The sequence below is a fragment of the Oratosquilla oratoria genome, chromosome 1 (assembly GCF_046742065.1).
Source record: "Oratosquilla oratoria isolate Oo_2021 chromosome 1, ASM4674206v1, whole genome shotgun sequence".
NCBI classification, from domain to species: Eukaryota; Metazoa; Arthropoda; class Malacostraca; order Stomatopoda; family Squillidae; genus Oratosquilla; species Oratosquilla oratoria.
The window spans coordinates 126177537-126194019 of record NC_134777.1 but is presented as its reverse complement, the minus strand read 5'-3'; the positions used below and the strand labels follow the sequence as shown (position 1 = coordinate 126194019).

The 16483-nt window shown below is 40.3% G+C and overlaps 1 protein-coding gene across 2 annotated transcripts in view; it reads right to left on the bottom strand.

Moving 5' to 3' along the window:
* Nucleotides 1-1230: 1230 nt before the first annotated feature.
* The window catches only part of LOC143026521 (alsin-like), a 39139-nt gene continuing 23886 nt past the window's right edge, over nt 1231-16483 (bottom strand). For both annotated transcript variants that reach the window (XM_076187063.1, XM_076187073.1), the window contains 5 exons: nt 12227-12333; nt 11696-11869; nt 11212-11383; nt 10107-10289; nt 1231-9916 (listed from right to left, as the gene is read on the bottom strand). In XM_076187063.1, the coding sequence (XP_076043178.1) occupies nt 9869-9916; nt 10107-10289; nt 11212-11383; nt 11696-11869; nt 12227-12333 (684 nt within the window). In that variant the 3' untranslated portion in view covers nt 1231-9868. The remainder of the gene's footprint in view (nt 9917-10106; nt 10290-11211; nt 11384-11695; nt 11870-12226; nt 12334-16483) is intronic.

Here is a 16483-nt window from a genome sequence, read left to right as displayed (position 1 = left end):
ATTGCCTTTCCACACATCCAACGGCACCTCCTTTCTTTCTATATTATTTTCCTTTTCTTTTTTCTTGGTGGTGGTTCTCATATTTAGTAACAGTTTACGATTTTCTGGTTTTCCCAAAATTGGTCTTTTTTTTTTATGAAAAATTGAGTTATACATAAAATGAGGTTAATTTTACAACCTGGACTGCAGTCTGCCGCTCTGTGCGTCTGGTATTGTGCAGAATGCGGAGTTGACAGTCTGCACTCTTACAAGAAGTAAACGCTTTTGCAATCATCACATCTCAAGAGTAGGATTGAACTACCAGTCACACCGATTTCAAAATAAAGGACAACTAGTGTCGTTTCAAATATCAATAAAGGACAAGGACAGTGCTGAATAAAGGACTGTCCTTTGAAATAAAGGACGGTTGGCAACCCTAGGTGAACCAGAGGTTGTAAACCAGCTCCAGTTGAAAAGCCCTGCCTTGTTTTTGACACAAGCATTGTGACAAAGGACAAAGCAATTCTGTATCCCTGAATAGCCAAGATGGATGGTATGGTTGAACGAGTTTTGTTTATGAAAGCAAAAGAGGATGGAGGGAGCTTAAGGAGAAGGTCAAGAATGAGGCAGATGGACAGGGTGAAGGGGACATTAGATGCAATAGGAATATCTAGCAAGAAAGAGTGAATGGAAAATAATTGCAAATGAATGAGGAAATGACACAAACCAAAGGAATGTTCTTTTTGTCTTCTCCATGTAATTCTCGAGATGGACAAGGAAAGTATGTGTGTGTGGGGAGTTACCATGCACCTAAGTGGTTAGAATAAACTGGTAATGCTGTCTTGTTACATTGCCTCTCATCTCAGCAGTGTAGCAGGGCAAAGGAGTGACCCTTCACCCGAAGTTGCTAAGATAGGAACAATGAATAGGTAGTTTGATGTGTGGAGCAAATAGTGTAGGATGGGTGTAGCTTTGACTTAACTACTCCCTTGTAAGGGGGTATATGTATGATGAGAATATGTGCTTTGACTGCAATCCCCCCACTTTCAAAGAAGAAATGTAATTCAGTACAGATGTGGCTGTTGATTTTTAGTGATGTTTCTCAGGCCCTGATATAGTATTCAAGAACATGCAACTGCACCCAAACACAAAGTGCCACCTTTATTTGTTTGCACAAGACACAGTTCATGTCTTCAAACTTCACGTCTTCTTTCCACTGTGCTTTGGAAACAAATGAAACTAATTTCTCATGTTCATTCCTTTTAATTGTGTATTAAATATACAAGAACATGACAAATCTTTTCTGTCTGAATAACACATTTTTACATGATGACTGAGCAGTTACTAACAATCATTTTAAAAATTTACTGTAAATTGACAGCCCAGTAAATATAAAAACTCCCCTTGCATAGGCCTACTTCATAGTGTAGTTGCTGCAAGAACAGACATTTTACAATATTCACACCTATGTGCAGCTGTGTACAAATGAACCTGACACAGCATTGTGCAGTGTAGTACTGGTTGCTGGTGGCATATGTCAACTAGTGTTCACATGTTTTTAGATAGCTGCTGGGTATACAGTACATACATCATGTGATTGTGCACCTTTACTTGTTACAAAAATTATGAATACATATAAGCTGAGATTATACATGTGCCACTCCACCTTAAGCTGTGTTGGGTTCACATGTCTACAACTGTATATCCAATATAAGCCATTTTTATAAAGGGTGATACATACACAGTAAACACAAGACTAAATAATAATAATTATTGTTGCCTTGAGTTTCACTAACACAAGAATGACCTGACTGAAATCAGACTTCCTGGCATGTAGCTTCCCCAAAACTCCATTATTTTCAGCAATACTTCTGATATACAAAACTATTTTCATATACAAGCAACTAAGATATTGTTACTGGGTGGAACTGATGCTGAATGATTGCGAGCAAGGCAAAATACCAACTAACCATGACAATTACTTAATCATAGTTTCTGGTATCTGTCAAAGGTCTGTTCTAATGTCATGTGGCAGTGGATACATCACATTGATTCTAGCAAATTCAATGCATTACAAGTCATAAGTTGTGACAGGAAAATTGGCAGGACCCATCCTATACATTAACACAGATGTTCACATTCAGTCTTAATGAGCAGAAGTAAAAATTGGCCATGTGCATGTCCCTATTTACCTAGTGTTCTATAGGGTGCATGATATCTAGCCACGTATATAACATCAATATAAGACTAGCAAGTCAGTGTTACAGACAGTAGGCGCACAATCATGTCAAAAGAGCAGCAAGGTGCATTCTCATTTAACCTCTTTTGCCCTACTATGTTTTGCAAAATGCACACATCAATCAAAACTGAATGACCTATTCAACCTTGGACGAGTCAAGAAGCTGCCACAGTCTTTTGTGTGGAAGGTACCAGTTAAATATATATTCCCTTCTCGCATCTTCCCACCCAATGCTTTTTATACACAAATGGTTTTGTTGAAAATGGATTGTTTATTCATATCACAGTATTTGCCATTATACATCTGTAAGATAGGATCAAATTCCCTCTAACTAGTGCTTAATATTGCAAATGTATATATACACCGTAATGAAGTTTTATCAGTAATTATACATATCACAGCCTTGAGAATCAGTACATCTGAGAGAACATTACCGAAATCTTCTGCAAATGACTGCCTCTTGATTTATCAGTATCATTTTCCCAATATTTATTTCAGTCTCCTTACCCTACAGTGCATTTGAAAAGTTGCATAAATTGCCATCAATTTAGAATCACAGTTTCTGCAACATATTACATACATACATACATACATACATACATATACCAAAGGCTCTTTCCCCCTTACAAGGGAGGTAACCAAAAAACAAAGGCATAAAATCCACTCCCACCCATTCCATCCTCACATACTCCTATCCATTCCCTGTCCCTCCTCCTGGATGATGGGTCATCCCTGCATCTCCCCCTCTGCCCTGGGTCTGAAGCAGTGTCACAAGACACAGCACATCCACAGCAAGGCCACTTCATTACATTGACGACCTCCTCTCTGTCCCCTCATGCAGAAATGGAGAAGACAGGGAGAAATCCCTTTGGGCTGTGTCAATTTATTTTTTACACATAATCCTTCACCCCCCCATCCCCCACCCGCTCCCCCTCATGCATCAGAGCATCATCCAAACACAACCATTCTCCATTCACCCCTATCTTCTGACCTCTGCCGTCCTTCCTCAACAGACATTTCCCTCTTTCCCATTGCCCTTTTCCCCCCATCCATCAATCTCACTCCTTCCACCTCTGTCTTCCACACCTGTTTTACTAATCTTTCTTCACTACTCCTTTCCATGTGTCCAAACCATCCCAATACTTTTTCATCAACCTTATCTCCCAACTCCCTTTCCACCCCAGTTCTCCTCCTCACCTCCTCATTTCTCACTCTATCCAGCCTACTTACCCCTATCATACTTCTCAGACACCTCATCTCAAACACATTCAAACTCCTCCTCTCTTATGTTCCATGTTTCTGCCCCATACAGTGCTGTTGGCACAATCACTCCTTCATACAATATCCTCTTAGCATCCATTACCAAATGTCTATTTCTCATTACACTTTTTAACCCCCCAAGTTATTTACTTGCTTCTCTCAATCTACATTCAACCTCCACTCCTCCCTTTCCTACCACATTTACACCCAAGTATCTAAAACTATCCACTTCCTCCAGTCTCTCTCCCTTAATACTCAACTTCCAGTCTGCTGCCACTTTCTCCCCTTGTACATCTCATCACCTTACTATTACCCACATTTATCTTCAACTTCCTTCTTTTGCACACCTTCCCAAACTCTGTCACTAACTTCTTCAATCCCTCCTCTGATCCTGCTACAAGTGCAGTGTCTTCAGCAAACAACAATTGGCTTATCTCCCACTTTTCTCCATGAAATATAGTTTCGGCCATCTTGGAGGGTCACAGGCTTTTGTTCATCCAGGCTCCAACTAAAGCATGCATTATTGCCATAGGATGTAAACACACAAGGTGCTTGGAGGTACAAATACTTCAGTGAAGTACAGTGGAACCTCCATACCAAAACTTGATTTATTTCACAAGTTGTTTGAATATGAAATTGTTCAAATATTAGGTCAAATTTTCCTGTGAGAAATAATGTAAATCTACTAATCCATTCAGATCCTCCCTTCCCAAAAAATGAAGTACACATTTAAAAGAAAATTAACTGAAAATATTGCACACCTAAACCTGTGAATTAATATATTATAATCAACTTTGAAACTGTTTCTGAAACACAATCATCAACCAATTAGTCTGGTCCCTAATAAAATCAAATCAGATTGTATCATTGAAAAAAGGACCAAAATCAAAAGCTGCAATTACAGTGTTGGAGATTGAATATGTTGTTTTCCACTAAATTCTCATACATTTCATTAAAGTTATTTTATTGCACAACTTCAATTGGCCGGCATGTGGCACCATCTTAGATTACCTGTACTATATATTAGATATTAGTATGGACTGGCTACAAAGAGTTACATAATAAAGAGTTAATTCAGATAAAATTGGACAACTGTGACCTTGTAGCCATGAACAAAATATATATATTCCCACTGTTGTTGCATAAGGCTTATAGGTGACACCAAATTTAGGTAAAGTGATATGTGATTGATTTTCTATGGTAACTTTGCAAAAGTCACTTTTGTATCTGTTATTCATTTATCAAGTATGAGTGGAAAACAAAATATTCAACCCCTTGAATTTAGTGATTTTAACCTCTGATGTGATATTCTTGTGTGCTCCATTTCTTCAACTGTTTGATCTCTTGATAGTAAGAATTTTCATTTCATATAACGGTTGCTCATGTGAGACATGATTGGTTTTATATGGTTTGGTTACTGGAGCAATTCTTTATAAACATTAAAAAAGATTATAATAATAATAAAATAATAATGAACATATCAATCAAATGTTCAAATATAGAAATTCCACTGTAATTACAAATTAAATAAGAAGAAAACAATAACTCCCAAACAGAGGGACACTGAATCAATACAATAAAAATACTACAATTATTTTACAGATGAAAATAAACTATAATCGGAATGACAAAAAATGGCCTGTTGAATTTGCCATTAAATCCTATCATACTGAGGAGATGGAAGTGGTGATTATATGGGTTTTAATGGTATGATCTGGATGTGTGCTTAACTTGGCTGCCTGCCTCTGTAAAGGGGAGGCCCTTATGTGATGAAGCTGAGAGTAAACTAACTCCAGTTATCAGGCCCTCCCTGTGAGTGCTGTGCCTTGCTGCATTGCCCTTGGTGAAGTGCTAAGATGGGAGGGGTGTTAATGGGATCTAATTGTGAAAGAAGTGGAAGTGCTTTGACTCGGCCAGCTCCCTTTTTTGGGGTAAAAGCAATAGTGTGTGTATATTTATCTAACTGTAGTATACAGGAAAGGAGTAATGCTCATGGGTCCTGTCCTCTATTCTCTAATTTTCTAATATACCTAGACACTGTGTGTGTGTGTGCATGCATGCGTGTGTGCACATGCGTCTTTACCTAATTTTACTATACAGGAATGGAGGAAGGTTCATGGTGTCCTGTCTCTTACTCTCTAATGATCTCACCTACCTTAAGATGTATGTATACATGTGTGTGTATCAATGTGTGTATGCATGTGTGTACACGTTATATTTTACCTAATTTTAGTATAAAGGAAAACGGCAACACTCATGGGATCCTGTATCTTACTCTCCAATTATCATTATAGCTAGCATAAAATGTGTATGCATGTTTGTGTATGTGCATGTGTGTATGCATGCGTGTATACGTACAATTTTACCTAATTTTATTCTAGGGAAAACAGCAACACCCATGGGATTCTGTATTTTACTCTCCAATTATCATTATACCTAGTTTAAAATGTGTATGCATATTTGTGTATGTGCATGCGTGTACTTGGTTAGCTCTATTTAGCTGCAGTGTACAAGATAAGAGCTATACTCTTTGGGTCCAGTCTCTACATTTCCAATTTCAATCCTGACCATAAATTGTCCTATATTGTTTGAACTTACTACTCTTTCATCTAAACAGACTAAGTCAATAATACCAAGTGGAAAACTATTTTCTCATGTCCTTCAAACATACAGTCTTTAATTTCATCTCATGGTCTCTGCTTATGATAATAGATCACTTCTAAAGTCAGCTTCAGAATATTTAGTCTTCTTTCATATGATTTATTAGTACTTTAGCTGTTGCTCATTTATATTAGAACAGCAACTAAAATGGGTTGGGCATCGGTAAACTATAGATGTGCATGTGGGTGTGCAGGTGCATATATTTACAAAACTGTAGTATACAGGAGAAGAGCAAATGCTCATGGTATCCTATATAAGCAAGTGTGTACATCTATGTGCATGCATGCAGCATACCTAATTTTCCTGATAGTCTAATTACTTTAGGAGCTGGCAGGCTCACTCACTGCATGGCTTCTTAAAAAAACTTTCTAAGATCAGCTCACACTTAAGCTAAATCAAATCATGGCCTGGTAAAAATGTGTATAGAAAGCTTTTGTGGCAAAGAATTTTTATATTACCTACACTGTTCCTGGACTGGATATCTGGTCTGAGTAAGTGAAATCATACTCAAACCACCTTAAATCAACTTGTTGGATATGCAATACCACAGTATTATTGTGGAAAAATTTACAATCCAACAGAATTTTTTTTTTTTTATACATTAGCAGTCTGAGAGCAATAATATAAGAACAGGTCACAAGCCAAAAACACGGACCCTAAATGTACTGGTTGGGCACTGTGGTACACACTTCAGCATTGATAAAATGCTCTTCTTCATTTGAACTTATTACTAAATTCTTTGACCAATTTGTACTTCTCATAGTGGCCAAAATCTCAACACCTTGGTGCATGTGTATGCTTTCTTTCAAAAAAAGTAATTATTTACCTATTGTAGGGAAAAGAGGTAGTACTGTTTGGAACAACTGATACTATATACATAGCAGCATTATTGATTACAACTGAAAAGCACAAATTCACATAAATACTTTATATACAGCAAGCACATTCACATTGTGACTCAGTATGTCTGGGTCACAAAATCCTATCCAATAGGACAATAGCCTCATAACAATCATTATATAAAACCTAATATACATCTGTATAATGTGTATAAGAAATACAATCATAACAAACATTCACAGCAAACAGTGATCAAATAATTTCCTTGTAGATGCACTGAAACTCCATAATCCTAAATTTACACCTCTGTATTTCCAACACTCTTAACTTTTAAAAATAAAGATCAGGTATTGAAGAACTTTCCTTGTTTTATAGAAATAATGTTAATTGATATATATATATACCCAAACTCTTGCAGAATTCACAACATTAACAGGTTAAGTGCAAAGTTATAACACTCATAACAATAACTGTTGCTTTGAGTTTCACTAACTGGAAATTGCAGCTCCACAGCAGCTGGCAATGGTCCTTAGGTTCTCCCTTAGAGCTCTGGGAAGAAATGTATTATTAGCATGGAAGTGTTATGTAACCAGTTCATAGTAGTACGAGGGAAATAATGGCCAGCTGTCAGCATTCAGTATGTGAAAAGGTGGAGGAAATAAAGTATGCGATGACTGAGAGAATTTTGGGCCCAACCTGGAGGCTTGGCCCAATCTACATCTCCGTGTGGAGGTGAGGAAGTTGACGAGTTTTGAAGATACGAGGTAGGGAGAGGACTCTCTCTGACATGTCTTGCAGGACCAGCAATTGCAAGTACTCATCATTGGTCCCTTAAATTCCTATGTACTCACAAAAGTAGTTACATATGGACTTTGGCACTTGTTATCTTTGGTTAGTAAAATTTGGTTGCAATGACTCCAAATATGTGATATTTTGAGCAATGAACATTGAATTCTGTTAATTATTGAAATTGTATGTTCTGATAGCAGTTCATGCCAAGCTTGGAAGACTAGCTATGAGTGTTTGCTCATGAACTGATGCTCCAGTACATTCAGTATATTGTTCGGATTTGACCTTATAAACATTCTTAAAAAAATTTACAAACACTGTGTTTGTCTATCTATCTATAAAAGCCCTTGGTATATAAATAGGTAGACAAACACTGTTAGGAAGATGCACATTAATATAAAAAATACACATTCAGTAGAATCTTAATTTCTCAATCAGAACTGAGTGTCAAATATTGGGTGGGTTGCCAGATATATAAATGAACCATAAATGGCATCAGGCTGTGCTGTCTAGAGGGGCCTGGGAAAACTATTTGGACATTTTCCCTGAGCCATATCCTAACTGCCCTCTGTTTACTTTCAATTCACAGATGAGGAATAAAGGATACCTGCTGGCCGATTAAGTTAGAGCAGTACTACTTGCGGTGGAGGTCAGGAACGGAGGCAGTTCATATCCTGCCAAGCAAGCGTGTTCATATTCATGGTATACTACATTAAATTTCCTGCTTCAAAAAGTACTCCATAAGACACTGTCCTAGCCTCTCAAGAAGGGGAGTTTGTGATTATACACCAAATCGAGTAAGGAATTTTTTTTTTTTTTACAAAATTTCCATGTTTTCTTCACTACCAATAATGTCAGTGACATTTTCAATTTTAACTTGTCAAAAGAGGTTCCCTGAATAAAAATCACCATCCCAACTCTCCTTGAAAAGAAACAGTGGATAGTAGTCAATGTTGTGAAAGTTTGAGGCTCTTTCTATACAAGCAGCTTGCACAATGTAACACTTTTATCCTAGAGAATGACAATATACACAGAGTACAAGTGAATGGGGTGAGGACATGCTTTGTGGGTAATGGTGTGTATTTGCAAGTGGAGTGTGGAGTTCATGTGGTACAAAGTTGTTCTGTCTGAGTGGCACAAGGAAATCATTTGCACATTTCCTCGAACCATATTCTAAGTGCCCTCTGTTTTGGCTAAACAAGCAGAAGAGAAGAAACTGACAAGTTCCATGTTCCCCGAGCAATGATAGAAGTTCTTGAGTTAGTTGCCTACTTCTGAATAAAAACCCAGATATCCAGAGCACCCAGCAAATCTTAAGGCCCTTCCACAGGTCTGTACAGAAAGGAATGTTGGACATTTGTCCATGTTGTGCGAGAGTGGGACCGTTCCTGTATTGCTAGCTATGAGGAAGAGACCAGTCAAAGACTGTTCTCTGTATGCAAAACAGTGGAAGGTGGTAAAAGAAAAATAAGAAAATAAATACATAAATAAATAAATAAATTCGTGAGCTTGGCTGCATGGAGAATAGACCTGTGGGAGGTGAGTTTTGATGAGTTATGAAGAAAGGTGGCAGGGAGATGACCATAGTTGATGACCTTGTTTAAATATTCATGAGTGGGCCCACATTCCTGAGTTTTACTAGGTTTATCACCAAAGGGCAGTCATTAGAAAACTTGCCAAATAAAGTACGAATTTTCCTCCCACAATGTACTGTGAATTGTATACTAGGACCAAACTAGCATAAACAAGGCTATGGGTAAATTGTGTTGCACCAATACATAGTATTATATCACACTCGTATAAGAAATTGATCAAACATGTAAGTTCTTCAATTATTTCTAAATCCTGATATGTGGACTTGCTGTATGCAAAACAATTACACCAGGTTGGCTGTTGCATAAAAAAATGGACAGTAAAAATTAGCTACATTAAGACAAACCAGGTGTAACACAAGTCTTTAGAGTAGATTGCAATAAAAATGTGTGGTTTTAAACTATAATCTTGATATTTTCCAAATAAAATACTTGTTCCCTGAAGTACCGTGCTAGGTGTTGGTAGCAACATCCATGTTTATCCAGCCATTACACAGTTGGATGAGCATTAAGATGCAACATTCATCTTCTCATTCTGGATCTGGTAATAACAAGCCTGCAATAAACAATAATTTGACATTAGACATCAAGTATACTAAAAAAAGACACACTAGTTTTATACTAAAAATGACACACTCTTTTCCTATTCTTTATGACATTTTCAAACTCTTTAGATTTCTAAAGTCATGTCAGACAACCTGCAGACTCTGCATAATTTTATTTCCTTCCAAGTGATCAGTACTTACCTTCAGGGTTGTAAACATTATTCCTAACTCTCCTAGCTGAAGGTGAGGATCAAGAAGATCCTCAATGAGTTCAATCTCTGCCCCGAGATGCTGAATACGGGACCTGACAACAACATACTGGAACACTGGGAAGAGGTCATCCATACACCAAAGGAAATTGGTACCTAATTTGTTAGCCACACTCTGAAAAGACATGTGATTATAGAGTTAGAATTGTGACAATTATGAAAAACCAAAGATATATATAGAGAGTAATGAAGGAGGGGGGAGGGGAAGTAGTACAAAAAATGTATAAAAAAGGATGCATATAACCCCCTTATAGTATATAGGAAAGGAGTTATGTTTGTGGTGTCATATGTTACTCCTTGAATAATTATTTGAGAAAAATTTAAGTGCTGGAGTGGCCTTGAGGCAAGTGCAGTAGCATAAGAAAAGAAACATGTATACATGGAATGGTTGCAAACAGAAAATGAACCATATCCCTTACCTATCCACCTCTGCCTTCCACACTTTGTTTTGCAAATCTTTCTTCACTTATTCTTTACATATGCCTAAACCATCTGATTATTCTTTGATCAACCCTATCTCCAAGCTCCTTCTATTCCTGAACTCTGCCTTGACTCCTCATTATCCCCACCATATTTCTTAAACACATTTAGGTTACTCTTTCCTACCTCCCTTTAACTCTAAGTCTGCACCACACAATGACAAGGGCACAACCACCCCTTTGTACATTTTTCCATTCATGTTAATCTCGCTATACTTCAAAACCATGAGTTCTCAATCCGAAGGTGGTTACTTGCTTCTCTTGTTCTTCAGATTCTATAATCTATCTCCACCCCTACTCCTCCATTCCCTGCTACATGTGACCCTAAGTACTTATAGCTCTTCACCTCCTCCACTTTCTTTTATTGAAGACCTGTTTTCAATTAATGGGTGTTGGAATGGTGAAGGGTGGGTGTATCCCTTGGCTGGCCACCCCCCATTATAAGGAGGAAAGGGACTTTAGACACATGTATACACTTTTGATATGTATGACTTGGCTACCTCCCTTATATAAAGGGGAAGAAACTCTTGGTATATATATAAATATAGATGTACTTACCTTGTTGACTTGCTGGAAGGTAGAGTGAATGAGAGCCAGTTTGTCTTGTGGAGTGAATGAGGTGGACAGGAGCTGTAGCGTGTCCACAGCATCTGTGAAGTGGTGATCCTTGATGGAGCCTAATGCATGGCTAGATTCCACTATGCTTCCACCTTCCGGCAACCAGAATTTCCTGAATAAAATTTTCATTAAAATTCTCAAGAGCACCAATGTTATTTCCAGTTCACAAAATAATAATTAACAATAGGATTACAAACACCAATAATAATAGTTTACCAAAGAAATGTGACCCAAGATAATTAAAAGCTCTTTGCTTCCTCCAGCCTTTCTCGTTTAAAACTCAATTCTACCTAACTGCCACCCTCTCTCCTTATATACATCAATAGTAGCACTATAAAAGATATGATGAAGAAAAGATGCAGGGAAAGGAAAAATGTACAGAGCATGAACATCTATTAACATATTAAAATGATGTAATACTCACACATCAACACCCAAAAAGGTCATCAAAGCAATATCAGACTGACGGTTCCATTTCAGGAGTCTGTTCCAATACTCTGTGTCTTCCTTCTGGTGTTGGAGTACATAAAGTGTGGACAGCGGGGAGTAGACATGTGGGAGCAGCCATGGGTGTACTACTGTTGCTGCTGTTACTACACTGTCAATGAAACGGTCATTAAGAAAATTTTATCCCCAAGTTTCACTGGCTATACAAGCATATATGTTTAATATCCACTACTGTGGTGTGAGGATCAGGGGTACATAGTGTCTAAAGCCAAGACAATTTTTGCCCTAGTGATGTTGCAGAGCCAACTGGGAATTATATGACATACATGCCTTGATTTTTTATGGGAATCAGGATTAGGCCTTCATATAAATGAGTACAATGAAGCAAGAGTGACTTTAAAAGTCCTCTTCTTTCCACTATGGACAGTTGTGTGATTGGCTTGAAAATTGCTAATTAGAATTTCATACATCATTCAGAAATTACCCTTGGGAAGAAGTAAATACTTACACCTCTTCTTCATCTGGTGATTGGAGAAGAATGTTGCTCCCCTCACCAGGTAGGCTGGGAAACAAGATGCAGACCAAGCTGTACAATCTTGAAGTGAAGGAACGTACCTGCAGAGAAACAGTTATAGGTGTTAGTCAGCTTAAGCCAATTACCAACAATTTATATACAACATTGAACTGTCCACACTTACAATATATCATGTACAAAGGCCTCAATCTTGTTAACAAGGCTCTGTATAAGGTAACAAGTACATAAGTTTTATGCAGTGAATATCTTAAGATGGATGTGTTGGCATTAAGTGAAACTAAGTTGAAAGGGAGGGGTGAGTTTGGGAGAAAAAGTGAGGGCAGACTGGAAGTGAGTATTCAGGGAGAGAGCATGAAGTGGATAGTTTTAGGTACTTGGGTGTGAATGTGGCGGGAAAGGGAGGAGTGGAGATGGAGGTAGAATGTAGATTGAGAAAAGCAAGTAAATGCCTTGGAGGGTTAAAAATTGTAATAAGAAATAGACATTTGGAAATGGATGCTAGGAGGAGATTGTGTGATTGTGATTGTGCCGACAGCACTGTATGGGGCAGAAACATGGAATATAAGAGAGGAAGAGAGGAGGAGTTTGAATGTGTTTGAGATGAGGTGCCTGAGAAGTATGATAGGGGTTACTAGGCTGAATAGTGAGAAACAAGGTGAGGAGGAGAACGGGGGTGGAAAGAGAAATGGGAGGTAGGGTGGATGCAAAAGTATTGGGATGGTTTAGATATATGGAAAGATTAGTAAAAGAGGTGTGGAAGGCAGCGGTGAGATGAAAGGAGTGAACACGTGGGGGCAACCAAGGATGAGATGGATGGATGGGGTACAAGGGGCATTGGGAAAGAGGGGAATGTCTGTTGAGGAAGGACAGAAGACAGAAGATAGGGGTGAATGGAGAATGGTTGTGTATGGATGATGCTGTGATGCATGGAAGGGAGTGGGTGGGAGATGAGGGGTGAGGGAGTACATTTGAAAAATAATTTGACACAGCCCAAGGGGATTTCTCCATGTCTTCTCTTTTTCTGCATGAGGGGAGATGGGGGTCACCGATTAAATGAAGTGGCCTTGCTGTGGATGTGCTGTGTCTTGTGTGACACTGCTTCTGAACAAGGGTAGTGGGAAAGATGCAGGGATGACCTATCATCCAGGAGCCAATAAAAGAGGGAGGGAGAGGGGTGAATGGGAGAGGAGTATGTGGGGATGGAATGGGTGGGAGTGGATTTTTGGCCTTTATTTTTTGGCTACCTCCCTTGTATGGAGGGAAAAAGACTTTGGTATATGTATGTATGTATTAACATCTCTACATGTCAGTTACACTCAGCATTCTTTTATGATTGAAAATTAATCTCCATTAAAAAAAAGCATGCTAATAATTCAACTGAACAATCCGTTGCCCCTGGATTCTCTTGCAGAAGACATGCGACCATCAACACGACCTGTATCAGAGGGATATGTAATTTTAGCAGGAAAATTAATTTTTCCCTGATACAAACCTGAGGTACTCCTTACAATAGGATACTTTCGCGTAGCGCGAATATTTCTACTGCGAAATTAAAATCCTCACTCTGTGGGTCTGGGCAACGCTTATCCTCAGTAAGGGGCCCCATTGGGGCAAGGGGGGGGGGCTTGCCCTCCACCACAAGTCTCGCACACTATAACCATTCTCTGAGCCAGGTATGAATTAAGCACAAGGTTTGTCAGGCAAGGAGAAGGAACTGTTTAGAGGGGTGGTTGAGGAGGGCCATTAAAGCTAAGGAGTACCTCAGGTTTGTATCAGGGAAAAATTAATTTTCCTGCGAAAATTACATTTGTTCCGAAGAATACAAACTCTTCGGTACTCCTTACAATAGGAGACTCGGACTTAGGAGGGAAGGAAGTTGTTATCTAGCCTGGGAAACCGCTGTAAGGAAAATCTAGTGTGCTAAGACTATGTTGACCAGACCCCTATACATTCCCCTCACTTTGAAGTGCACCCCTTTCTGTTCCCTGGAGTGGAGACAGACAGGTTATAATCACTTTTGTACCACTGAAGGGCTTGAATTGATTCCCTTGGAATGCTTGAGAGCCCGCGGGTGAGGTAAGGGAATGTAAGAGTATGAGAAGGACTTTGGAAAGTTATTCCTGCAGTTGCCGAGCCAGAACCTGGATGAGTTGTCAGGGTCGGCTGTGTGCTCTTGAGGAGGGGTATATCATTTTCAGGACTTCTTGGGCGGCCACTATGGGGCCCAAAGATAAGTTCCCTAAAGATTCCCGCATAACTTCTTTGAGGTAAAAGGAAGTGAACGTATTCTGGCTCTTCCATATACCTGCTTGAAGAACCTGGTCCCTACTGCCCTCAGGTCATGGGCAATCTGTGTGGTTCATGTCGCAGGCTCTGCGGATGACTTCCATTGTCCAGTAAGAAATGGAATTCTTAGTGAGGGGCTACCTTGAGTAGAGATGAACAACCTCTTTAATTCTGGTCGAAGATGGTCAGTTCTCTTGAGATAGGTCCGGATGGCTCGTACCGGGCATAGAACTGTTTCAGTCTATTCTCCCCCTGCAAATTCGTCTAAGGACGGAACACTAAAGGACCAGAATCTAGGGTCGGATTTGGCAGGATCTTGGTTTTTGGCAATGAATTGAGGCATGAAAGTGAAGGAGACCTCTTTCCATCCTTTGGAATGGGCGACTCTATAAGAGATGGCATGTAACTCCCCTACTCTCTTGGAAGATGCCAGGGCTAGCAGAAAAAAAACTGTCCTCTAGGTGAGGTCCTTCAGATGTGCCTCTCGGAGAGGTTCGTAAGGGGGACCCCTCAGAGAGTTCAGGACTAATGCCACATCCCGCAGAGGAGAACTGATTTCCCTGGGGGGGCATGATCTTTGAAGTGCCTGAAGAGCATGGAAATTTCCGGTGAAAGGGCTAGGACCATGCCCTTCAGAGAAAACACCTGATTTAGAGCTGCCCTATAGCCTTGTACTGCCGAGAGGGAGATCTTCTTGGACTTCCTGAGGAAGTGGAAGGAGGCGATCTCAGGAATGGTGGCTCGATCTGGGACTAACTTCCTGGAGTGGCACCATTTTGCAAAGGCATTGCATTTCCGTTGATAAAGGTTAGCTGAGGAAGAGCGAATAGGAGCGGACATGTCCTCTGCCACTTCTCTGGGAAAACCCTTCTTTAGGAGGATCCGGACCATAGTCTGAACGCGTGAAGATTGAGTGCTGAAGGGTTCTTGTGCCAAGGCCCGTTGATGGGTGGATACAGAAGATCTGGTCTTCCCTGAAGGGCCAGAGGCTCTTCTACTGCTAGCTCGAGGGCGTCTGGAAACCATGGGGCTTCGGGCCACCAAGGAGCGATCAAAGTCATCCGAAGGTAGGATGCGTGTCTTGCTCTCAGGAGTACCTTCTGGAGCAAGGGAAATGGTGGGAAAGCGTAGGAGTCCAGGTTGTCCCAACTTTGCAGAAGAGCGTCTTCTCCTGCTGCCAGAGGATCCGGGAAAGGGCTGAAATATATTGGGAGTTGGTGATTCCATCTCATTGCAAAAAGGTCCACTAGAGGGGAGCCCCATTTGCTGAGGATGAAGTTCGCTACCTCTCGATAGAGGGACCATTCTGTGTTGATTATCTGATTCTTCCTGCCGAGGTGGTCCGCCCAGACATTCCTCTTCCCCGGGATGTAGCGGGCTTTGAGTGACACCTGGAGATTCTTGGCTAGGTTGAGGATGTCCATCATCAGAAGGCATAGTTCCTGGGAGACTGTGCCCCCCTTGCTCGTTCAGGTAGGCTACTACCGAGGAATTGTCCGACATTATGCCCACTACTTTTCCTGAGACTTGATCCTTGAAGTGACGGAGAGCCAGGAGTACTGCCTTCAACTCAAGCCAATTGATATGGGCTGTCCGCTCGACTGTGGACCAGGAACCACTGATGTGATCGTCGTTGAGGTGGGCTCCCCAGCCCTCCTTGGAGGCATTGGAGAACAGGAGGACTTCGGGGGGAGATGGGCCGAGGGGCATCCCCATGAGAAGGTTGCATGGGCCTTCCACCAGAGAAGAGAATCCTTGACTTCTTCGGTGAGGGAGATGTGTTGTAGGGGTTTTCCCTCTTGCGGGGCCCACTGAGACTTGAGGAGCCACTGTAGCGGTCGCATTCTTTGTCTACTCCTGGGGATTAATTTCTCTATGGAGGCCATATGGCCCAGGAGGATTTGGCATTGTGTCGCCGTCAGGAACCTGGTCGATAGTGCCTGT